We start from the raw sequence: 26,388 nt of genomic DNA, 5'->3' as shown, positions 1-26,388 counted from the left end.
GCCTGCTGGGAGCAGCCTGGGGGTCCGTGGCTGGCAGCAGCTGCTTAGAGCCCGGGCTGGCGGTGGTGTGCTGAGCAAAATGGCCTTGCGTGCCGTGCTCGGCATGCATGCCATGCTCGGCACACGTGCCAGGGGTTGCTGACCCCTGTCCTATGCAATCATTTTCCCTAGATAACTGACATTGCTCAATCTCATTCCTCTCTGTCTTGTTCATCCTCCTTATCATTAATGGCAATCTCTTAAAACTGGAGCCTGACTTACAGTTAATGGGAGCTATGGATGATCAATATATCTGTAAATAAGTTTAATGGCATTGTCCTTTATATTTGTGTGCCAGTATGGGTATTAAGTTACCTAACCTTAGGTATCTAAGTTTGGCCTATTTTTTATTATGTAGTATTATTAGCACACATAGTGTGCTTGGATACAGGGACACATCCTCAGTCCACAGGGGTTTATAAAGGCTGAGAGTTATAGTCTGAGTTTATAGTATGATGGAGGGGAGCTACAATCAGTGAATGAGGAAATGGGAAGATGGCTGACTACAGCAGCCTTCTCCTCTCTGGCCTCCCTATTTACTTTCTGATTTCATGCTCTTCAAGATAGGTCCTCAAAAATGATTTTTCTTTCCCACCATGTCTTCTTTCCCTTCTGGATCTGCATGCTCTTCTCATTTCTGAGGGTGCATCAAGGTCAAGAATCTTTGCTTTCAAGGTATTTTGCAGCTCAGCTGCCATTTCACACCTCACCTCCCATCTCCTCTGTTATCCCCTTCTGTTCTCTTCAGCCTTCTCAAGCACCACTTGTAACCAGGCCCTTTATCCCCTCCAACCCACTCCCAGCTTCATTTGTTCATCTCTAGACATGGAATACTTGCCTAGTTAACATGGCCCCAGATCCCATACTCCTCTTTATAACCAATCCATGTTCCTGGAAGCAAGCCGTCTTTGTGCTTGATTGCATTTTCCTTTACTACTCCCAAACACCTGATGTCCCTAGACTGTTGTCCATTCAGGGCAGGTTAAGCATTAAGTTTGACTTACCCTTCCTGCTGTACCAATCAGCATGTGGCATCCCTGCTTTATAAAAGATGAATAATATACGGTTCACTTCAGGACAGCCCTGCTCAGTGATGTGAAATCATTGCTGCTGCGTTTGTTCACTTTCAGGTAGCGTGTACTTAATAAGTTTACCCCAAAGATATCATCTCTGCTCTTGGATCTCTTACCCTCAACTCCTGCTATGCAGTCTCACTTTCAATGGCAAAAAGTGTTTACTAAGAGTCATTTGAGCATAGAATGGCACTTTGGGGAACTTTGTGAAAGACCCAACCTCTTTCATATGAGTAGTAACCAGCATCCATGAGATGCAGTGGATGGTGTGTACTGACTCAATATTAAGAACATAAAGCTTATTGTGTATATTTTTCTTGATAGAAAGAATGACTGGCCAAAACTTTGCCAGAACAGCAATTATCCTACGTAGCAGCATATATTCCCAGGGTTTGATTTTCTCATTCACACTGGGATAAATCAAGACCAACTATTGAGCTCAGAAGAGTTAACCTCTGGTATGAGAATCAGTATCTCTGTATTCTGCATGTTAGCAGCCCTTGCATAAATAGAATCAGCTATGAATATCCCCTTTATTCAAAAGAAGCATATAACTAATTAGCAGTGATAAACAAAAATGTAAGAGAATAACCCTTATAGAAGTAGGTTAGGAAGGGACCTTGTAGATATCTTCAAGTCCAACCCCCTGCCTGGGCAGGAGGAAAACTGGGCTCAAATGACCCCAGCCAGGTAGGCATCAAGCCTCTTCTTAAAGACCCCCAGGGTAGGAGCCAGCACCACTTCCCTTGGAAGTTGGTTCCAGATCCTAGCCGCCCTTACTGTGAAGTAGTTCCTACGGATGTCTAATCCTACTCTCCAATAACTTGTGGCCGTTATTCCTTGTTATCCCGGGGGGCGCTAGGGGAAACAAGGTCTCCCCCAAACCCTTCTGGTCCCCCCTAGTGAGTTTATAGACGGTCACAAGGTCCCCCCTCAGCCTTCTCTTGTGCAGGCTGAACAGGTTCAGGTCCCGTAGCCTCTTATTGTAGGGTCTGCCCTGCTGTCCCCGGATCATGTGGGTGGCCCTCCTCTGGACCCTCTCAATGTTGTCCACATCCCTCTTGAAGTGGGGCACCCAGAACTGGACACAGTACTCCAGCTGCGGCCTGACCAGTGTTGCGTAGAGGGGGAGGATCACCTCCTTTGCCCTACTTGAGATGCACCTGTGGATGCACAATAGGGTCTGGTTGGCCCTGCCGACTGTGACCTTGTACTGTCGGCCCATGTTCATCTTGGAGTCAATAATGACTCCAAGATCCCTTTCTGCCTCCATGCTCTCAAGAAGGGAGTTTCCCATTTTATAAGTGTGCTGCCGGTTACTACTGCCCAAGTGCAGCACCCTGCACTTGTCCGTATTGAAACGCAATCCTGCTTTTCTTAGCTCACCCCTGCAACCTATCCAGGTCTTTCTGCAGTCTTTCCCTCCCTACTAGCATGCCCACCTCACCCCAAATTTTGGTACCATCAGCAAATTTAAACAGGTTGCTTTTCACCGCATCGTCCAAAACGCTGATAAAGAAATTGAACAGCGCGGGCCCAAGGACTAAGCCCTGGGGGACTCTGCTGCCCAATTCCCCCCAGGTCAAATATGACCCGTCCACCACCACCCTCTGAGTACGACCCTTCAGCCAATTTGCAATCCATCTGACCGTGTAGGCATCAATGCCACAGTCGCCTAGTTTTTTAATGAGGATGGGGTGGGAGACAGTGTCAAAGGCCTTGCTGAAGTCCAGAAAGACTACATCCATGGCGACACCTGCATCCAATGCTTTTGTGACCAGATCATAAAAGGCAATCAGGTTGGTCTGACATGACCTGCCCCTAATGAAACCGTGCTGGTTGCCCTTGAGCATCATCCCCAATGCTGGCCCATCACAGATGTGCTCCTTGATGATCTTCTCAAAGAGTTTCCCCAGGATTGAGGTAAGACTGATGGGCCTATAGTTGCCCAGGTCCTCCCTCCTCCCTTTTTTAAAGATGGGGACCACATTGGCTATCTTCCAATCATCTGGCACCTGGCCTGAGCACCACAAGCGCTCGTAAAGCTGTGCCAAGGGCCCTGCAATAACACCTGCTAACTCCCTCAACACCCTGGGGTGGAGAGCATCTGGACCTGCTGATCTGAACACGTCCAGCCCCTCCAGAAGCACTCTAACCCGGTCGTCCTCAACCTTAGGTCTGGAGGTGTTCCCCTCGAGTCCGTCTTGAATCATGGTGGGGGAGTCCTGGTCCCTGCACAAGAAAATGGAGGTGAAGAATTTGTTAAAGATGTCTGCCTTCTCCTCTGGCGCAACCACCAGATTGCCCAGCGTATCTTGCAGGGGCCCCACGTTTCCCGGCACCTTCTTCATCCTCCCTACATATTTGAAAAAGGACTTTTTATTATCTTTGATCTTGGATGCTAGTCCTAGCTCTATGTCCGCCTTAGCTTTCCTAACAGCCCCCCTACAGGCCCGAGCAGCGGAGGTATACTCTTCTTTGGAGATTGCCCCCCCCTTCCACCAGGTGTACACTGCCTTTTTGGCAACCAGACATTCCTGGACGTCCTTGGTGAGCCAGGGGAGCTTTTGGGCACTCTTGCCCCCCTTGCTTCTTGTTGGGATCGTCACCCCTTGAGTCCTAAGTATTGTCTCCTTAATGAATAACCACTCACCTTGGGCACTGAGTTCCCCGCCCTCGAGAACCCCAGTGCCTCTCCCACCAATCTCCTTAACTTGTTGAAGTTGGCCCTCTTGAAGTCTAGGGCTACCGCCTTGCTGCAGGCCCTTGTCACCCTGCGCTGGATGATGAATTCCAGCAAGCAATGATCGCTATCGCCCAGGTGGTCAAGGACCTGGAGCCCCCTTACCAGATCATCGCCTGTGGCCAGGACCAGGTCCAACAGGGCATTTCCTCTGGTGGGACTGTGCACCTCCTGGGTTAAGTGGAGATCCTGTATCTCAGCCAGGAACCTCCTGGAACGGTCCAACCTGGCTGACTGCTCCTCCCAGCAGATGTCCAGGTAATTTCGATCACCCATGACAACTACATCCCTTGCCTTAAGTGCCTCTGCAAGCTGGCCTGAAAATTCCTGGTCCATCTCCTCCCCTTGGTTGGGGGGTCTGTAGTAGACTCTCACCATTAAATCCCTCTCCCCCCGACCCCCTTGTATCTTTACCCAGAGCACTTCAGCTTGCCCCTCCTCTGACCCCATTTTGCTGGCAGAGGATGTGTATTGCTCTGTGACATAGAGCGCCACACCTCTCCCTTCCTTCCTTCTCTATCCCGCCTGTAGAGCTGATAGCCCCTAATGCTAACTGCCCAGTCATGGGATGAATCCCACCACGTTTCTGTGATCCCTACTATGTCTGGGTTTGAACTGGCTATTCTGAGGGTGAGTTCCTCCTGTTTGTTCCCCATACTACAAGCATTGGTATATAGGCATTTAAGGCCTTGCATAGCTGTGCGTGCCACCCCCCCCTCCCGATTAGGAAGACTATCTGGACCCCTGTTTCTTACCTGGGCACTCCTTGCATGTGTCACCTGTCTTGCTCGGGTGGTGTCTCCTCATCTTCCTGCGACCCCCTCCCCCAGCGAGGCTGCCACCTGTAACATTTCTCACATTCTTAACTGAAACCAGAGCTGGCCTTAGAGGTGGGTGATGTGGGCGACTGCCCAGGGCACAATGGTCAGGGGGGTGCCAAACACACACGCACATGCATACGTGAGTAGTCCACGCTCACAGCAGTGCTCTTCCCCTGCCCTCTCCACCCTAGCCAATCCTGATAGAGTGCAGTGGCACAGCTGCACTCCACTTTTGGATTGGGGCACACCACAGGAGCCTCTGGGGACTTTTTAAACACCCTAAAGTGGGTGAAAATCCCCTCTCCCTCCCTTACTGCTCAGAGGCACATTGCCTCCCCTCTCCTCCTGCCTCTCCTGCGCACCACTGCTGCTTTCCCCACTGTTCTGGGGACAGGGGAAGCTCCAGAGCAGTTCCTGCCCACCACAGCCAGGCCGTACTGGCTCTGGGTGCAGCTGGGCAGCAGGGTCTGGGTGACAGGGACAGTGGCAGAGGGGATGAGTGTTGTGGGGATTCCCCGCTCCTATTTCCAGGAAAACCAGGCAGGGATGGGGAACTGCTCTCCCACTGTGCTGTTTCCACTGGCCCCTTCCCCATCTGAGCCCAGCTACCATGCAATCCAGCTGGCTCTGGTGCTTCCCTACCTCCAGGACAGTGGGGAAAGAAGGGGCAGCAGGCAGGAGAGAGGGAAGATGAGGGGAGGAAACATTCCTGTAAGCATGAATGGGAAGGGAGAGCAGATTTTCACCTGCTTTAGAGACTTTAAAATGTCCCTGGAAGCTCTCGTGGCATGGTCCGACCATACCAGTGGAGGCTGGGACGAGGGGGTGCAGCCACCAGTGTAGGTTGCTGCTCCTGCACCTCCCTCTGGGAAATCCTGAATCTGCCCCTGTTTGCAACTGATCCCAATTTCCCTGTTCCTGTATTAATTAGATTGGTTGGTCACAACTATCAAGCTAAGCAACAAATCCAGTTTTCCCCTTAATGAATATCTGACCACTTGGTGAGATGTATCAATCCATTAAACCTCTTGGATTAGTAAACTGCTTTGTTATTTGTCTGTTTGTGTTTACATGTCTTTTCTTATGTGCTCATACAGTGACTGACATAACAAGGCTCTGAGTCCAGCCGGAATCTCTAGCCACTGCCATAATACAAACAGTGCGCATTAAATAATGTTATCCAGGTTGTATGGCTCATGTTGCAGGCACGCTAGCACTTTCCCTGGAGCTGGTCTTGTAGCAGTTATTTATCCCCCCCTTTTGTGCTACTAGAACCTCACATTTGTAAACTGTGGTTCCCAGTTCAGGTTTTCAGTCAGTGACAGATTTGCACCAGAGGAGCTGGCAGTTTGTGTGCTGTTTAGTGGCCCTTTACGTGCTTTATGAAGTGTTCCATCTTGCATGTGAAGGTTTAGAATAAAGAACAGTCCCTGTTGAACGTCACCTCTGTCTCAGCTATGTCATTGTGACTGAAACATTTGCAGCAGTTCCCAAACTCTGACAGATTGCACACCACCACTTTAAAATGATACAACCTTAAGTACCACCAGCAAATGTTTCAGTTCAAACTTAAGTACCACCAGGACATTTTTGTCATATAAATTAATTATAATAAATCTGTTAACGCATGCCACTGACAGGTTGTCTGCATACCACTGGTAGCACCCGTAGTGCAGATTGGGAGCCACAGTGCTGGGGAAGTCTATGAGTGCAGCGTAAAGGCTTTAATAGAGGGGAAGGATGGTCGTGTGTCAGGCACTGGCCTGAAATTCAGGGCATCTGGCTTCTATTCCCATCTCTGATGCAGGTTTCATGTGTGACTTAACACTAATCAAGTCATCCCCCTGTGCCTCATCTGTAAGATGAGGATATTACTTACCTTAAATCATATAAGTATGGTAAGGATAAATGTGTTCATATGTTAGGCATGATGATAAAGGCCATAGAAAACCGTAAAGTACCAGAGCTATAAACCAGCGACTGTGGCACCATTTGTTGTGAGCTTCAAAGAATTGTTATGTATCACAGTCCTCTATGGTTTGTATCATTGCAAAAAGAATTCAAAAGCTAGAGAATAAGTAAGTAACAGACTTAAATGGAAACCCTAAAAAGAAAATAGGGCTATTATGACACTTATAGAGCTATTATGAAAATACTGCCCTCTAAAGTGTAAAATATATATTAAGCACTATTTTAATCTTCTGAATCTTTGTTTTCAGTATTTTTAAATCCAGTAAAGAGGTTTCAAAAGGGCCCATTATCTGTATTCTGTGTACATTAGCTTTTGAACTTGCTCAGACTATCAGTCACTTCTGCTGAAGGGATTGTGTAGACCAGTTCCTCATCTGAGGTAATCTGACACAGCTCCAAAATAGCCCCATGTGCATCTTATGCATTTTCCTCCACCATACCCTTGGTACCCATTTCAAATATCGGAGGGGCAGGTTAGGTGAGATTAGGCAGATCTTGCCAACTCACATTGCTTTCACCCAAGTATGGCCTGATTTTGACTTTGATGATGCAATGGAAGTCTAATGGGTGCAGAGCAACAGTGGAAATGTATTTGGTAAATGACAGACAGCTATATTCAGAAATTTACCTTTATGTAGACCTCAGTAAATCAACACATTGCAGATTGTGTAAAAGAAATGGCAAATGCTATATTGTGTTCATGTATAGCATTTATGAATCATTAACATAAGCTATATAGTACTGAACTAAAATTAATACATACTTGGACTGTCATAAAACATATTTGAATAATGTTCAACACAGAGTGCTTGGAGAGATCAGAGGGATATAGATTTAAAACCGGATGTTTTAAGGTACTAGCTTGTTCAAAACAATATTTTTTTTCATGAACTTTCCACTATTTTTGTTTTCTGCTTGGTTGAAGATCTAATGGAAATAGGATTTTAAGGTTGTTTTGTAAGAACTGATGAAGAATTGAATATTTGGATGCTAGTCACAATTAGTGAGTTATTTGGGGAGAGGTGTTTGGAATCAGGAACATTTAACATTATTATGAATAACTTACAAAATGATATAAAAACAATGTTAGGTGGCATAGAATATAAAAAATAATATAAAATTCAAAATAACAACACAGTCCATGTGATGATCTCAAAGCCTTTTACACACAGATAATGAAACACTATTTATAATTTCTCCTAATTTAGCTTAGATAAATATAAAAATCAAAGGTATTGGAGTTGCCTGAACAGTAAGTAGGAATTGTTTTAAGCCTTAATGGAAGAAATAATTGATTCTGTCAATACCAGAATGAATTAATGCTCATGAGGCCTATTTATCATTAAAAAAGATTCTTTATACACTAAGAAGCTTCACTGCGACCACTGAGGTAAAATTGAGATGTCCTTCTAAGGGCTTTAATTACTGAGGGGCTTTGCACTTGGTGAGGCTGAGCACATTCAGTTTCTATTGAAGGCAATAGGAAATGGAGCAAAATCTTGCAAAATTGTACTGAGGGGTTGCATAGCAAAGAACAATATTTTGGTATTTTTTAAATATTATGTTTTAATATATTTGATTCCTTTTTATTATAGATGTTGTTGTATAAATAGTAATAGCATCCTACACCTTTCCTAGACATATTACTAAGGGGAACATTGAGGCATGGAGCCAGTAGGAGATGATTTGTGACAGATTCTTCTGACTCCAATTCCTCCGTCCCCTTACCACAAGACTCTCCTTTCTGTTCTTAGCAGCCACTTTGTGTTTGAGCTGCCTGCATGCTCCCATAGGAGACAGTTTTGGCAGTGAAATGCAAGCAGCTTTGTGGAAACCAACAGCAACTGGAAATGGGATTTGCAGCAAGAAACTGATGATGAATACAGGCACTGGGCATTTCACAAATAGGAACCTGACACAGAAAGGGACCTCCAGTGTTACCAAGTCTAGTCCCCTACTATCACAGGCAACCACACCATATAATCTCTTTAATGAACTGATGAAACTCCATCGTAAAACAAAAGATCATTTATTTTGCCTTCATTACACCTGTTGTAAACCCATCCCAGAACCTCCAGCCTGGATTTATCCATAGCTAAGTTGCACCATTTTGTTGTTGTGCCAATATTGTCCTTTAGCTTAACAGTGCTTCTTCCTGCCTGTGTTTTATCTCATTGATTTTTAAAGGAAACCAATCATGTCTCCTCTTAGCCACTGTTTTCCTCAGCTTTGTAAGCCATGCTCTCTTAGTCTTCCCTCATAAGCTAGTTTCTTCACTCCTCTGATCATTTTACTAGAACTCATCTGCGTCTGTTCCAGTTTTGAATTGATCTTTCTTGAACATGAGTGGCCACAACTGTACACTGTATTCCAGATGAGGCATTTATACTTCCCTGACCAAGAGACATATACCCTGACGTAATTAAGTTGCTTTTGTACAGCAAAGGAAATTACACTGACATCAAAAATAGACAGATGTCAACTGACACCAATAGTGTTTTACCCATGGTGCTTTCACTGATAGCTTTTTACTGGATTGGGCAAAGTCAACCCAATTTAGGGGTATAGTCATCTGCCTACTGCTGTTTTATACTGGCATAAATACCAGTTTTACCAGTTTAAATGTTTCATCTGCCCAGGGTCTCTTACACTCCTGGAAATGCCACTCCTTATACATCCCCAGATTGCATTTGCTTTTTCAGGGCCACATCACATTGGTGGCTCATAGTCATCAACTAATGAACCTGGGTCATTCTCCTTCTCTGTCATTTCCAAATGATGAGTCCACAGCTTATAGCAGAAAATCTTGTTATTAGTCCCTAAGTGTATGACCTTGCACTTTTTGCAATTAAATAGGCTCCCGTTTCTATTACCTAGTGAGGGTAATCCAGTTCTTCCTCTAGTTTATTCTGCTCCTTCTATCTATTGATAATATTACCCAAATTGGTATAATCAGCAAATTTCCCAGCATGCTCCTCTTATTTTAACAAGTTCATTACTGAAAGAATGATCCTTGTGGTACTCCACTAGCAGCAACTTCCAACCCAATCATTCAATTTTCAGAGCAACCAAGTATCCTCTCTTCTAGTCAATTCTTTCTCCACCCTAAAATTCTTGTACTAATCCTAGTCTCCAGTTTAACTAATCATTTCTGATATAACACCATATGAAATGCTACACTGAATTCCCAATGTATTTGATATACCCAAAGCCAAGCATCACTTCTTGCTAGGTCCATGAACTGGTTGAATTCACTGCTGGGCAGAAGACACATGGTCTCTGCTCAGTTCAAGTCCCACTAAAACTCTTGATTTTAGCTTCCATGTAGTACTTAAGAGGAACTATAGTCATGTTTGGGCCTTTCACTAACTCTCTGGGTATAGAGTGAATGCCATACACATAGGCTGTATCCACACATGCAGACACAAGCAGTTTGTGGCACCACAAACCTCTTTGTGGTGCCACAGATCACATGCCTTGTACAGTAATCTGTGCACTGTGCTGCTAATTTGCAGTGTGGCAGCAGGATTTGCAGGATTTCCTGGTAGCAAAAAAAAAGCCCTGATTAAAAAAAAAAAATGGGGCAAAGCACATGAAAGTAGCATGCATCTGAACAAATGTGGAGATGAGGGAGCAGGCAGTCCAGGGCTACCTGCTCCCCCATCTCTGCATGCTGTGGAGCCCCTGTGCTGAGGGAAACTGCACCCCATCCAGTCTCAGAGTGGGTGGCTGGGTGTAGTGTGCCTCAAGATGTGGGAGCAGGCAACCCTGGGCTGACTGCTCCCCTGTCTCCACATGCCTTAGCTATTTTACAGCAGTTTAACAATCTACAGCACTTTAAGTAACTTCTGTATGCTGGAGCCTGTTCAGATCCACTTTTCTCTGAAGTGCCTCCTGTCTCCTAGCCTGTAAAGTGCAGGGAGGCTCAGAGACCCCTGCCCACAAAAGACTGTGCTTCTGTCATGTTTAAAGCTATGTACCTTTATAATGCTATAAAAAATGCTCTAAATTACAGTGCTGTAAAATGTGCACTTTGGGCTCCCTAACTGGTCCCAGTCAGATGCTTACTGGGCGTGTCTGCACCAAACACTAGCTGTGCAGTAGCCTAATAAGATTGTGCAGTAGCATGTCACAGCACAAACAGTGCTAATACGCTACTGCACAGTATTACTAGGCTATTGCGCAGTAGATCTCTAAAAAGGCGTTCGCTGGCATTACGGCACAGTAACTGCAGTTACTGCACATTTGTTTACTACTTGATTATAAAAGTACTAAGTTAAATGCGGAATAACCACTGCACATTAATGAACTTGTAGATGTGACCACTGATACTAACTAGTATTTTCAAGGAAAGGTCTTTTTTTCTTCATTCTGCCTTTCAAAAATGGTGTGTATCTTATTCAGGAACATTTTATATATGATAAAATATGGTATATCAACAAACTGGAGTGACTAGAAAGTTTTTCCTGCATCACTTTGAAAGCACAGAGAAAGAAGAACTGATACTTTCTTCTTATTCTGACTGTCAGAATGATACAAAGATCATCATTCCAGTGGCCAAGTCAGGCACTTTGATTACAGCAGATTTTTTTTTCCCTAAAAATGAGATCAGTTAACTGTTTCCACTCATTCTAATACCCAAAGCCAGAGAGGACTAACAACCAAATAGTTGAATTGCAGACAGTAACCATGTGATGGAGTCTAAAACCACCCACTGAGCCCAAAGTCTCCTTTTAATTCTAACATTGTTACTCCTTAATAGCCAGCAGCTAAATAATTTCCCAGTGCTATATGGACACTCCTTGAATAGGATTCGTAAAGCGCAGGGCCACTGACTAAAATAATTTTTTTTTCAAAGTCTTCATCGCTGATAATATGGTAGTTTCCTCCCAGTCCTGACTGTGAGTCTCTGCACCTCCTGGTTCCAGAAATGAAAGCTTTTGTGGACCTGGGATCTGCAGGTTTAAAGTTGATTTGGCTCCAGGTTTAGGCAAGGGGACTCTGTTGGTTTTTTGTTTTATCTTAACTACTTCACACTAAATCCACAACAAAACTTCACATACTAACAAAAGAAGTCATGCCCGTATGGAGATGCTCAGAATTGCTCTATGGTAGCATGATGCTGGTATAGCTCTCTCCAAAATAAGCGCTGTTCCGAGTTAATTGAGAAGTGTGGGCTTTTTGTACGTTTGATTTGGACTAAGCTTTTGGAAAAAATTACACTTACCTATTTTTCCTGCTTCAGCATTCACAGCACTAATATATCCTTGGGGAATTAACCAACAAACTCTCTTTGTCTTTTTTTCAGCATTATATATCTCTATGTAGGCACCTCAATTCTGCATAAGTCTCTTACTGGATCTGGCTCTCTGTCCTGGCCTAAGACTGTGCAATCCATAAGTATACTAGTATAATTAAACCTGTATTTATACAAGGCTTTGCATTCTACATCATTGGCATAGGTGCAGAAATGTTAGGGTTGTTGGTTGTAGCTGTGTTGGTCTAAGGACATAGACAGACAAAGTTCTTTGGGTAGATGTGATATCTTTTATTAGACCAACTAAATAGTTGGAAAAATTGTTCTTTGAAAAATTTTGGCACAAATGCCCTTCTTCAGGCATAGGGATGCTTGGAGAAGGGTATTTGTGACTGAAAGCTTGCAAAGAACGATTTTTCCAACTATTCAGTTGGTTTAATAAATGATATCACATCTACCCAAAGAACTTTGTCTGTCTATGTCCTTAGACCAACACAGCTACAACCAACAGCCCTAACATTTCTGCACCTATGCCAATGATGTAGAATGCAAAGCCTTGTATAAATACAGGTTTAATTATACTAGTATACTTATGGATTGCACAGTCTTAGGCCAGGACAGAGAGCCAGATCCAGTAAGAGACTTATGCAGAATTGAGGTGCCTACATAGAAGCATAGAATCATAGAAGAATAGGGTTGGAAGGGACCTCAGGAGGTCACTTAGTGAAGTCCAACCTCCTGTTCAAAGCAGGACCATCCCCAACTACATCATCCCAGCCAAGACTTTGTCTAGCTGGATCTTAGAAACCTCCAAGGATGAAGATTCCACAACCTCTCTGGGTAACCTCTTCCAGTGCTTTACTACCCCTCATTGTGAGAGAGTTTTGCCTAATATCTAATGCAAACTTCCCTTGCTGCAACTTTAGAGCATGCTGCATGTTCTGTCATCTGCCACCACTGAAAACAGCCTAGTTCCATCCAAATCTGCAATCATGCCAAATAATTGTGGAGGCAGCTGAAGTCCATAGGTGCCATACTTTGGCTTTAAAATCCCCAGGTGCCAAGAATTGTGCGTTGGCACATGCTCAGAACTGGCCGAGACTTGAGAGGGCTGAGCTGCTCAGCTCCCAACTCACCCTGAGATCCAGGGTCCCAGTCCAGTAGGTGTGCTTAGACCAAACCCAACACATCCCAACAGAGTCAGGCTCTTCACAAAATGTAGCTGTCACCAACATTTTCTATAAAAGCACAGCTTGATGAGGAAATGGCAGTACTTCCATTTTATATAGTAGCCTGATGGATGTAAATGCCTGCCTTCACTTGTCCCACTAAGCATGTCACCTACATTGGTCATAACGCAGGGATCCTGGTTTTCTCTGATTTAAAAAAATCTCTAATTTTCAGTTAAAAAAAGTAACCCCAAATCCATATTTTTCCATGATTTAAATGAAACACCACTAATATACAGATCTATATACAGTGCTGTTTCATTTTAATCATGGAAAAATGTGGATTTGGGGTTACTTTTTTTAACCAAAAATTGGGGATTTTTTTTTTTTTTAAATCAGAGAAAACCAGAATCCCTGGATAAGGAAGGCAGCTGCTCTTGTCTCTGCTGTGGACTTGCTATCAATGTGTCATTCTGTGCTTCAGTTTACCCATCCAGAAATAGAGGAAAATAGTACTTGCTTGCAATCAGCTGTGAGAAATAGTGATGGTATATAAAGCACATCTAGATGTTTGCATGAAAGGCAGCATACGGTTGCTTGCAAAATATTATTGTCATTGTTATAAATAGCTTTTACTGTACTGTTAGAGATGAGGATGATAAAGACACATCTTTTATAGGTAACACAGATGCACAGCTAGATTTCACTGTATTTTTTCCTACTGTGCTAAGTTTCAAAATCTTTCTGTGTTTGCTTTGCTTGTGTATAGTCATGGACTCATGTTGTGGGTGATGCTCTGCTTTTTTGCAAATACGTTCCAGATGAATCAGATCAGCACGCTGAAGAGACTTGAGCAGGGCAAGCAGTGACCATTTGTTGGTAGGGAGGAGAGTCTGGCTGTCCTTAGAGGGTGATGAAATTGGTAACTGCTCTGTTATTATGCGTCTATTGATCTGCCTCACTCAGAGGCTTCCAGAGGCGAAGTGACCCTCCCTTCTTCAGCAGGATTCTCTCATGCTGCTCACTCTTTCCTCGCTCCTCCTCTTCCTACACCTCCTTCTGGATTCCTGAAGTTACTGAGAGAAATAAGGTAGCTGATGGGACCACATGCAAGTTGTGACAGCCTTCAGCAGCACATGCCTTTTTGTGACATTGCTGCTGCTTAGGAATTCCACTCCGACGCTCTGAATGAAGCTGATTTCCTTTTCAGCCAGCCTGCTAACATGGGCCAGTGCTGCTGCAAGCTTTATTACTGCCTTCAGTGCCTGGACAAGACGGTACTTTGCCTCTTCCTTTTTCTTCTTCAGTGAAAGGGCAGAATGCTAGCTGTTAAGCTGATTAAATCTGTGCTTTTTCCTTTAGCTAATGTAGGTAACGTGCGTGCAGCCTGGGTTGGCTGAAAGGGGAGTGATGTGCATCTTCTGTATAATGTGCTGACTTCTCATTCACTCGCCTCAAATATAACCATAGGTTTCACATTCGCTGCAGTGCCTTACATAATTTTATCCTGCAGTCAAAATGTACCATTCTCATGAAACAATTGGATTTTCATGAAACAATAAGGTGGCAGTAACATGTTTTCTAGTCACAATCGGTTTGATTTGTTGTTTGATTTTCATACATTTTTAATAAACCAGCTGAGCACAAGTTATGGAGGATCCCTGCGTGGAGTTTTCAAGTTAGCTTTTCATTTGCAGAAAGATTATTCATGCTTTTGCTGGCCTAAGATGTCACTGTTTTATTCTTCTTCCTTTGTGGCATTGTACAATTTTGATCTATCAGAAAAGAAACACGCCAGACTACAAGTTTTCCTGTGTCAGAGGGGAACCAGCAAAATTGTGAACACTGAAATGAATTGCTTAACAAATGTCAATACAAAGATAAAGATCACAGCTACAGGTAGCTAGAGGATAGCATGCAGAAGGAAATGTGTGTGACAGTTCTACCACACAGCTTCTCGTACTATTCTTTTGGAGACTTGCCTAGAAGTTTGAGGAAAAAAATCAGAACAGAGGGAGAATGTGCATGTGCTTTTAATTTGCTTAATTGAAAATAGCTTGGCAGAAACACTTCCTGGTGCAGTATATTTCATTAGACCCAGGATTTTTTAAAGATCCATATATTAGGTCTAATGAAAAGCTGACACTTTCTTCCATTTATCTAATAATATGTGCAAATATAATTTGAGGTATGTTGCCAGCCGGGTTAAGGAAAATGTATGGCTTAATATAAGACTCATTACAATATAGTCACTGGGGAACATCATGCTGATCAGTTCTGCATCAGTTCTGCTTGTAAACTTTAACCTAAAGAAGGTTATGGGGGGAGGGTTGCTTCCTATATAGTACAATTTAAATGGTACTTTTAAAGGTACTCCTTTGGGAAAGGAAGACAGTAGAAGATAAGTTACAGTGGGATTCAGTTATTGCTTCTACCAGTATCTGCTGAAATATTTATTGCTATGAGAGAATTGGGGGTGTATATACTTTTTCCTTTCAACCCTAGTATAAGGCCCTGCCCCAACTGACTTTGAATCAAGCACTACAGTGACTAAGCACCTTTTCCAGATGAAAAACAATCTGAATTTTTTCCAAACTACAGATATAGAAAGATTATTCAGAAACAATGGTAATAACTGCAAACCATATTGAGCATCTGTGTGGTGCATATTGATAGTTCATACTGTTCAAAAGTGAGAAATGTCCGAGGTGATACTGTATGTATATTAAGTACTTGTAATGCAATATGTTTTAAATGTTCTTCTTACTGTGGGGGAAGGGAGTAGGATCTTTGGAGGAAGAACAGGACTGGATATCAGGACACCTGTATTCTCTTCTCAGTGCCTACTGACTTCTCATACAACTCTAAGCAATTCTGTAGTCCTCTGTGTCTCATTTCACCCATCTGTGAAGGGGACATCATGCCATTTATCTACCTTACAAGGGCACTACGAAGCTGAATCAGTTGGTGTTTCTTAAGTGCTTTGACATCCTCTGAGAAGAGGAATCCCTAGCTCTACCTCTCCTTCTGTTCATCTTTCTCTGACTTCTTGTGCATATCTATCTATCTATCTATCAGCAAAAGCTTAACTTGGCTAAAATAGACCTATTACATTTCCCCTCCCCAAGTCCTCTCTGTCAGCTTCTTCCATACTCTGTGTAGACAACCCCACCATCCTGTCTGTCCTCAGGCCTGTAAACCCATTGTCATCTTTGCCTTGGACCTCTTTCATTTTGTTCTCATATCCAGGCTTTGTCCATGTCTTATAGATTCTTTTCTCATAATATCTTTATTACAAATACTATTATTTAGGTGGGTAAATCAGTTTTTTTTTCCCTTGTTCCCTTTTAAAAACATTATTTCATTGAATTTACTCTGAGTTTATACCAGTATAAATGCACTCAGAATCTGACCAGAGGGAATCCTGTGGTCTGGTTGCATTAGGAATGCATACACAGACTCATTTTTCCAGCAAATTGTTTATTTCCTGAAAATGTAGTTACTGCTACCAAAGAATTAATTCTGAAAAAAAAGCGGGGAGTCTGCTTCACAGCCTGAACCAGTAAGGAAGAGGTAGGTGTGGTGGATTCCTTTTGTGCAAGATGTAAGAGACTGGGATTAAGTTCCCACCTTTGGCTGTAGAGATTTGAACCTACATCCTGAACAAGCATCCTAAGCATTGTGCTATCAGCTATTCTAGGAAGCTGCGGGAGGGACGAAATTCTCTCAGTTTCTCCCATTAGAGCAATTCCACAATATATAAAATTTGTAAATATTCATTGAGCCATTAGGTAAGCACGTGAAAATGACTCAACGGCATGGTAGTGAGTGTGTTTTCCTGGGATATGTTGCTTCAGAACCCCCCTCTTTGGCCTTGTGAATTGTATTTAAGTCATCATCCTTCATCTTAAAAAAGTACCTGAAATGAGCATGAAACCTTTGTTCAACCAGAGGTAAAAATTTACTGGGTTTTTTCACTTCAACAGAAAAAAAATAATTTAGATTGAACCAAAATAATGTTCTATCAGTTGAGCTCCCAAAGTGAAGCATTCATGTTTCATAAAGCCCTTCTCAAAATGTCAGCTACCTTTAGTTCGGGGCTATCCAACTTCTGAGTGGCTGGGAGCTGCACATCACATCAATCACAGGCCTTGGGCCACACACCATGTGGCTAAGGCAGTCCCCTCCCTGTATGAGAAGGATGAGTTTCTCATGTCCCTGCCATGCAGGCAACATGCTCACCAGACCCCTTTCTGCCATGCTGCCCTGCGCCACCGACCTTAGCTACTAAAGCAGCAGGAGCAATGTGGGGAGAAGCAGCCAGACGGGAGCCTGAAGGCGACAAGTTAAACCCTTATGGGTCTGATGTGGTCCATGGATGGCCAATTGAACATACTTGATTTAATGGGAAAAGTTCTAGCACTTAGATATTTTCTAAACTTCATTTTGTCTTTTTATAGCAGAAGTGAATTTGCCCCTGGGTCACTGTTAGCTGGGGTAGGATTCAAACTACAGTAAAATCGGTGTTATCTGGAATCCATGAGAAATGGGGAGTGCTGGTTAATCAAATATGCTGGTTACCTGAGAGGTGTCTTTGCCTGTTCAGGCCGCCGCTTTCACTCCCTGGTGTCAGTGTGCTGGGGGACAGGGAGCGGGGCCCTGCGCAGGTTGTGTTGCCCCGGACCATGGTCCAAAGTCGGTGAAGTGGGACTCGGTGAAACTGGAAGTGCCATGGTGGAACTTCCGGTTTCACTTTTGCTGTTTCAATCGGCATGCTGGTTGATAGAGCATGCCGGTTAATAAAGTGCTGGATAACACAGCTTTTACTGTAGTTACCTAGAGAAGAAAAGGCTACGCATTCTTGAATACATAGAGTCCTCTAATCACAGAGTATCAAGACTGTTAGGGTACAGATAGAAGTGACAATTTTTGCCCAATTTGGCCCCTAAAATTGCTGTACAGCCATGTCTTAACACAGGTGCATGACTGTAGAGTGCTTTAAAGGGGCCTGATCCTGTGACAGTCTGAAACCTCATTACATGAGAGTTCAGATGTAGGTGCTTAGCCCTGCTCTTGGTGCTGTTTTCAGAATGGGAGAGAGGGAAGGGAGCTTGTTCTGGGGGTTGCCCAGCTGGCACAGGATCATGGGGCAGCTGGATGGGAGCCCCCGCCCGAGATGGGGGGGGGCTCCAATCCACCTCCCCCCCACACTCCAGCACAGGATGATAAAACCCCAAAATGGACCTCCCTCCCCTGCCTTCTCCCCCTTCCATCCTGAGACAGAACCAGAGGATGGCGGGGGAGAGGGGATTAGGGGAAGAGGCTGTAGAGATGCAGCCTCTCTTTCTGGATCAGCTCCAAACTGGAGCTTGACACCCTCCCCCCCCCCCCCCCCCGACCCAAAAGCTAACATCTGTTGGGTCAGGAGGATCAGTCTAACTCATGGCACTTTTTGTGAAGTGCCATAAGTTAAACCAGGCAGCTGCACTTCTGCCTGTGTCCTGAGTCTGTTTGTCATCTTAATATAAAGACTAACAGATGGCTTAAATTGGTAGTCTCTTTTGTTAGTTTTGTTCCTTACCCATTTGCTTTGGTAGACTTTTGTATTTGGGAATGTCATAATCATGGTGATGTTTTGGATGCCAGACCAATGCAAACTTCAGAACTGGATTTGATAGCACTACCTGGTCTCATCAGAGCCTGTTCTGATTTGCAGGACTATTTTGTTCAGTAGGTGCTAGGATTCCCAAGTCACTAGCTTTATGGTTGGAAGTGTTGGTTATGTGCAGAATCATGTTGATGATAATGAGGGGAGGCTTTTTCATTTCATGTTAGTGTAGCATTTACATTGGTCTCAGGAATCTCTGCAGTCCAAACATATAATGTAACATGGATAAATCAACTTAAGATAATAGAACATGTCAGGGATTTGAAAGTTCACTGCACATCCAGAATATCCTGAGGTTGACGTGAAGATTAGCCAACACCATACCTATCAACTCCAGCACAAACCAAGGATAGACCTCTGAAACCATCAATTATAGGTTATAAAATCAAGGTCTGTTTCTTAAAAACACTTGAAAATAATTAGAAAATTGAACATATGGGGTACTGTTTAAAGAAACAAAACAACTTACTCTAAGAGGGATTAATTTAAAAGTTAGCATTGAATTAAATCTGCCTATCCCAGCAAATGTCAACATGAGGGCTAGGAGGGGCAGTTGGAAATCTTTGACCAAACCAAAAAAAACGTCAGGCCATCCCTGACAGCGGTCACAGCGGGTGTGTCTATATGAGGCACTTTACTGCACAGTAGACTAATCTACTGCACAGTAGAACATCACTGTCTACACATGTGCATCACTTACCATGCAGTAAATTAGGGTACTATGCAGTTAGCTATTACCTATAAATATGGGTAGTAAACTAACTGTGTAGTAGATACTGTGCAGTAGCATATCTGTAGATGTTGACCAAAACAAATTTGCTCCCAGTCAGCCCTAATACCAGTGGGCCACAGGGGACAGGGAACTGCCCCGGTCCTGGCATTGCTCAGCTCTCCATTGCTCCCAGAAGCGGGGAGCTGAGCAGTGCCGAGACTGGGGAGCTTTTGTGCTTCCCTACCCAGCTGGAGGCTGGTAAGGAGCTATCCTGATTCTGGGGCAGCTCCCAGCTAGCCCCTGCCTGGGCAGAGAAATCCCCCAGCAGCCAAGGGCTGGCCAAGACCTGTCCTACTTCTGGGGCAGCTCTCACCCAGCCCTCAGCTGGGTGGGGAAATACCTAAATATGGCATTGCAGTTCTTATATGGCTGGACCCAATTTCTGATTATGTGTGTCCTCTGTACACTGAAAACATAACAAATTCAGAATGCTGCATACTTTCCAGAGAGTAATCAGTGTATCCAGTATCTACAAAATTCAGGTAACCATTCTCCACAATAACCTAAAACTGACCATGTAAAAGCAGCTTATAAGATTATTCAGATCAGGTTTGTTATGGGATGAACTAGCTGCGGCTCAACATTTTAGCAAACCGTTTTTGTAAGGATGTGCTAATTTTTTATTTGCTTTTCCATTTTTTCATAGAAGTACAATAACAACAATCTGACTTCCAGGGGCAGATCTAGGATTTTGAGAAGGGGGATGTAGATGATGTGGTGCATCATCACATATAACACAACATATATTTTTCTCCAGATAAAAAGAAACTAGAAGCCTTACTAATGTGCTAAGGGCCTAAAGCTATACTATTCCATTAAGATCAAACCAAAAACAAATATAACTTGATTGACATGTGCATGAATTTGCTATATCATACACTTTATATTAAAAAACAGAACAAACAAGGTAAACATAATTTTAAAATATTGTTTCTTTACGTCTGTAATCATTAGAGCCAAGCACAAAAGTTATACTTACTGTATGGCAAGCACATACCAAACGCTCTACAGCCATAACTGAACAGATGGTCAAGGCACACAGAGCACTGTAAAATTGGTGGATCCCTCTCTAAGATAATCCTGGATGGATGTGGTACAACAGGTAAAATAATAACTTAGTGAGGAGCAGCACAGTAGCATCAGCAGCCTCTCAGGCAGCCAAACTGTGACAGAGCTTTTCTTTCCTCTCCTGCAGGAGCTTCTTCTCCAGAATGTGTGTTAAGGCGCGCCCTCCCTGTGTCCTTCCCCGCTCTTCCCCCTCCCTCTCCTTACTTTCTGTTTCCCTGCAGCCAAGCCCAACTTCAAAACTCAAAATGTTTTGAAACTTTCTAAACGTTTCGACTGCCCTCGTTTTGTTTTGAGGCTGTTTCAAAGCCCTTTGATTCATTTCGATTTCGCTGTTTCGAGCTCGAAACAAGTCAAAACAGCGTCAAAACGAAACAGCCAGCAAAATTTCGCACAGTCCTAATAAGAAGCTCCAACCACCTATAAAGTTAGACCTCAAAAATGCATAGTAACTTTATAGCAGGTTGCTATCAAGCTATAATTTGCATGTGTAGCAGGATCTCCCCTGTGGCTGGGAGCCCCATTAGTTGATGGGGATCCCAGCCACAGAAGTTCACCATGCCAAGCTTAAAACCCCCAGGCCCTGGAGATTGAGGTAGATCACCCTGTAGTGCTCCTCTGGTCCTAGGGGTTTTCCCCACCCACAGGGCAGGGAGAATCACCCTGCAGTGAACCTCTATAATAAAGTGCGATGAGATCTAATGCATGATCCCACAGTTGCACCTTGTGTCATGCACACGTGGAGGGGACCATGGATTGGTAATATTGTAATAATATAAATAATAAAACAGGCCTTCCAATTCCTGCTGCTATTTGTGTTGGATGTTTTGTGATATCCCTTGTCACTTCAGCTAAGAGTTTAAAGTCAGTGGTGCTCAGCCTTTTGGTACCACAGTCCAAATAAGTGGCATGGGGCTGATCCACCCACGCCTACATACCAGGATCAGGCCCTGCTATGCCCTGGACTCATGCTATTGGATTGGGCCCTACATACCTCCACTCCACCTGGTGGCCAGATTAGGCCCTGCACCACCTTGGCTGACCCTTTCATGCCCAAATTGGGCCCCATGCTTCCTTTGCCATGCCCAAATCAGCCCCACGCAGCTCTAGCCCGACATGTGCAGATCGAACATGTACAGCTCCTGCCCCATGTGCCTGGTTCCGCTCCGCACAGCACTGGCTCTGCATGCCCAGATCAGCCCTGCATAGCCCATGCCCATATGTCTAGATCAGCCCCATGCCACCTCTGCTTGGCCCTGCATGCCTGATCTAGCATGTAGGGCCATGTTCTCCAGTCCATGGGGCTCCCAACAGGTCCAGAAATCTGGCATCAATTAATGGATATCCAGGGGTCAGAAAAACCTGCCGAAAAAAAAAGCAGCGCGGTGCATGCAGGGGCAGCCCACTCCACTCAAAACCGGGGCCTGGCTGGCCAGAGCCATACTCTGCTGCCAGCCAGGCTCTGCACGGCAGGATCGCCACTGTTGCAGCCCCAGGAGGCCCCCAGGATGCCAGGTAAGGCTGCCAGGACCAGCCCAGTGCTGGCCCCAGCCTCCCCTGACCCACCCAGGGCAACTTGCCACATGCCAGAGTGCACATGGCATGGGCATTCCCCAGAGACAACTAGTGGCATCACAAGGTGTGCCAATGCTAGTTGTTCCTGGGGAACCAAACGTCCATGCATGTCTAAATGTGGCCAGAGATTTCAGATAGGAGTCCATAACTTCAGAGATGTTCTGACCTATTGTGTTTCTGAATTCTTTGCAACAGAAGAATTGCTTTATCATTTTTCTACTCTAAAAATGGTCTTGAACCAGCATTAATCCCATACTTTTTTTTTCTCAAAATGGCGCTTACAATGCAACATAAAGGTAAGGCCATTCAAATGGGGTCGTGGTATAGAGACAAGCAGCAGGTATTAGAGTTGGCATTGAGATATATCCATAACAGAGGCAATGTTGGAAGCAGAGCATAGACAAGCAGAGGGGTGGCACTCCCTACAGGCCGAAGAACAGCAAGGGGTGGAGGGTTGTGTCATTTTTCACTCTTAACTGTTTTTGATTTTTATTGTTTTTATGAATATTTCATATATTTCTGTTAGCAGTTTTGATAAATTAGCTGTTAATGGGCTGCAGGGAAATAAAGAATAGGCTGTACAACCCTGAGCTTTCTGCCATGTGTCATTTGTGGCCACCACAAATCCAGTCCTTAAAGTGCCCTGGATTGCCATTAACCCTGCTTATTGCTATCCAGTTCGCTTTCTGAGACTTTTTTTCATTGCCTTTGCTCCCACATTGACTGTTGTCTTGGACATTAATTTTCTATACTGCCCTTTAAAGATTCTGGGTATTTCCTAACCTGGGGCGTGTTTCTAGTCCTCTGATCTCATTTTCCTAATCACTGGTAACCTGCTCAGCAGGATATATTCCTTTGTTTCCTCCCTAACATGGCACAGGATACATTCCAATTTGAAAGTGGCTTTCTTCTCATACTGTGGTACTAAATCACATTCCTGGGGTTTGCTTGCAGCTTTCATACAGGATTTATGAAGTATCTGCCACTAAAATCCTCACATTTAAGCATGACAACTTAGTACTGCCAACATAAATGTGTTTTATGTTCTCTGTCCAAAATATCTGTCTTAATTATGAAATGTCAACGAGTTCTGGAGTTCCTTTTTTGTGAACAGAGGTCTGGTATCCCATGGACAAACCAAAATATCATATATAGAGCTAAAAATACAGACATGAAGGTCAGAATTACTGTATGTGTATGGGGTATGCATACTATATTCAAAATGGTATAAATATATTAATATACACAATCATATTTGTATACATGTATACATGTGTGCTGTGTATATATTATATTATATTATAACTGTATTTGGATATGAATATGCACAGATATTTTGTGTATGTTAATATAATTAATGGTACTATCTATTATAAGCTGTCCATGCAGAAAGGTACATAGGCCTACATAAAAAATACTGTATTTCCTTGCATACAATACATTCCAGAATGTAATAAGTACCCTGTTTTTAGAAGACAGAAAGAAGAAAAAGAAGATTTTTTTCCAGAGTTATGGCTGCGTTGAACAGGGGTAGATCCTAATATTCAGCTGACTCACCCTCCCTTTCCTGCTTAGCTAAAGCTGAACCTTGCTGTTGCAAAAGACAGGTCTGCATGGGTAGATCTGTGATTTTGAAAAGCAGTAAAGAATCTCCAGAGCTGTGAAATACAAGGAGAGAGATCATGAGCAGCTAGCAGACAGCAAAACTGCCAGAAAAGGTTAGCGTGATTAGTGAAACATCAAGACCATTAAAAAGGAGAGGTGCTATGAAGTTTCTGTCTCTGTAGTGAAAAGACTGAGCCATTAAGTCAGTTGACTTCCTCAGCTGCCTTAATAGCAGTGCCACAATTGCTACACTGTGGAGGAAGAATCAACGCAGGGTGCTTCTATCCTGAACAAAAACTGAGCTTCCCGACTTAATACACACAGCCCAATGTTGAGGGCCAGATTTGGGGGGAAAAGGTGTGTGCTGTATATGAGAAAATACAGTATAAATACAGATATCTATCTATAAGCAAGTACTTATAATGCTCTATTCCATGCTTTCATCTGAAACATGGGTCAATATTGCCTGCCACTACTGGTTTAAAAAAAAATTAGTCCATTATAATTACAAAAAGTAGACCTGAAGAATTTACCTAATTTGGTTTAGTAAGTGAACATGTGAAAGTGCTTATCTGGGATAAACCTAGGCACTATACATATATTTTCTTTTCCTTTGTTTTAACAGAATGAAAGTGCCCTTGTGAAAGAAAAGGAGCTGTCAATTGAGCTTGCAAACATCAGGGATGAAGTAGGTAAGTAGGGCATCCAACCCAAGCAGTTTAAAAACGTACTTTATCAGTGCATATAAATGTGTAATAAAAGCAGTTACCCCTAGCAATATGAAACTAGGGAACCTGCATTGGTGTAATAAAGCAGAATGAAAAGTGCCCTGTAGTGGGTTTCTGTGGCCTTGCAGGGAATAATAATTTTACCTTTCTGTTGTTGTGGAGACAGGTCCATAACCATACCCAGTGGAGCTAATCATGCATTATCTTTACTATACGCAGACAGTGATCCATAAATCTATCATCTGTTCTCAAATAGAGTCTCTACTTGCCACCCCCTGCTGAGGAGGAGGCTCAGGTCATGCATACTTTGATGAAAAGTGGGAAGTCAGCAGATGCTGCAGTGTACCATGAGCTTGGAATTCCTCACTTTGTTTTTCTAAGTGTATGTGTACTGCAGCCCAGTCACAAAGTAGAAAACACCAAGGTCAAAAACCAGTCACTGTTTTGTAAAAAAGATCACTTAGTAAAATATTCAAAATATCTCCATAAGCTCTCCATCCTTGAGAGTTAAATCCGCTTCTTCTACTCATTCCATCTGTTCTGTAAACATGCTGAGCATGTGTTCATTTCTCTTTCTATTTGGAAAGCTTATCGGAAAGGTAGTGACCATAAAAACATTCCTTAGATAGAGAGAAGCAAGCCCTACTCAAGACCCAAGCTCAAGACTGAATTCCTTGGATCTGAATCTTCCCAGAACTGATTTGACTAACAACACAAAGCCAGAAACACTGAGCAGGGCAGAAGTACAGGAATACCTGGTCATCTGGCAATGAACCCACATCATTCCTGGCTAATAGAAAGATGAAGGCCAAGTAGGGAGGTAGGCAACTGGGAGAAGGCAGCCAAGAGCCTTATACATTAGTTGCAATTTATGTTAATACTCCGTTTTTAAAGGGTTTCTAAAGGGTTAATAAATTATCATCAGGAACCAGATCCAAAAAAGGGATGTAGGTACATGCTTTCCCTGGCCTAGCTTTTAGGCATCTTGCCTGCCCAAAAGGGAATAAAATGCACACATGGATTAGGCATCTCTGTTCTATCTACTTTAAAATAGGAGTGAAGGGCACTTCAGCTTGGGGGCCACAGTATTCAGCAGGCTAAGCAGGGGGAGAATTGATTCAGACAGTAGGAAACACTGAAGTGTGGGTCTGAAATCCCACTTCTCCCCCAGGCTCAGGCACCTATCTCAGGGCTGCAGTAGCTGCGCAGGTGAGATAGATTTGCAGCACTGAAACCTCTGCCTAGGGCAGTAATTCTCAACCAGGGTGCCACAGCATCCTGGGGTGCCTTGAGATCCTTTCTAGCATATCATGAGATGTTAGCACTGCTAGATATGCAAACATGATTCACAAGATAAACTGTGAGATAGGAAATCATAGTGTTTAAAATATGTTTCCTTGCTGTGGTCTTTCTGGGTTCTTTGCAGCAGAAGCGTTGCTCTATTATTTTTCTGTAGTCAAAACATGAGTGAAAATTAAGAGCTGGCATTTTCTGAGGAACACTTTGAGTCTAAGGGATGCCTTCAGTATACAAAGATTGAGAGCCACCAGCCTAGAGCTAGGAGCCAAGGTCAAATCTTTGGGTTCAGGCAGCTGACTGGTACCTATCCTATCTTGGTGACCAAGAGCTCTCATCCTGGAAGTGGGAGATCTGGAGTCTAGGCCCTCCTCAGCTTGAAAGGATCTAAGTCTAGCTCTCTGATCTCCAAAGCACTGGGTGAGATAAAGCAGCCTCCACTCCTCTTACTGAACCACAGTTGCTGCAGAATTAAATTTAAGATTCTTGGGGCCAGAGAGAAGACATCCAAGAGACAGCCTGATTCTGTTGCTCAGTGAGGAGGGCAACTTTTTGCCCTGGTTCCTAGAACTGCTTATGCATTTTACATTAAGGAGTCACTGAACA

At 43.6% G+C, this 26,388-nt stretch overlaps 1 protein-coding gene and 1 long non-coding RNA gene across 7 annotated transcripts in view; one reads left to right on the top strand and one right to left on the bottom strand.

Annotated features, from left to right (window-relative positions):
• MTUS2 (microtubule associated scaffold protein 2) overlaps positions 1 to 26,388 on the top strand; it is a 575,297-nt gene that overhangs the window by 504,693 nt on the left and 44,216 nt on the right. For 4 of the 5 annotated variants that reach the window (XM_019497359.2, XM_019497357.2, XM_059719702.1 and 1 more), the window contains one exon: positions 24,384 to 24,450. In XM_019497359.2, coding sequence (XP_019352904.1) covers positions 24,384 to 24,450 — 67 coding nt within the window. Of the gene's footprint in view, positions 1 to 14,146; positions 14,351 to 24,383; positions 24,451 to 26,388 lie in introns of those variants that run through there. The other variant, XM_019497361.2, reaches the window with a different exon arrangement.
• Positions 1 to 26,388, bottom strand: part of LOC132246609 (uncharacterized) — a 69,966-nt gene that overhangs the window by 15,651 nt on the left and 27,927 nt on the right. The gene's annotated exons all lie outside the window — the stretch shown is intronic.

The sequence above is a fragment of the Alligator mississippiensis genome, chromosome 1 (genome assembly GCF_030867095.1).
Source record: "Alligator mississippiensis isolate rAllMis1 chromosome 1, rAllMis1, whole genome shotgun sequence".
Lineage (NCBI taxonomy): Eukaryota > Metazoa > Chordata > Crocodylia > Alligatoridae > Alligator > Alligator mississippiensis.
This window is presented reverse-complemented; position numbering and strand designations above follow the sequence as displayed.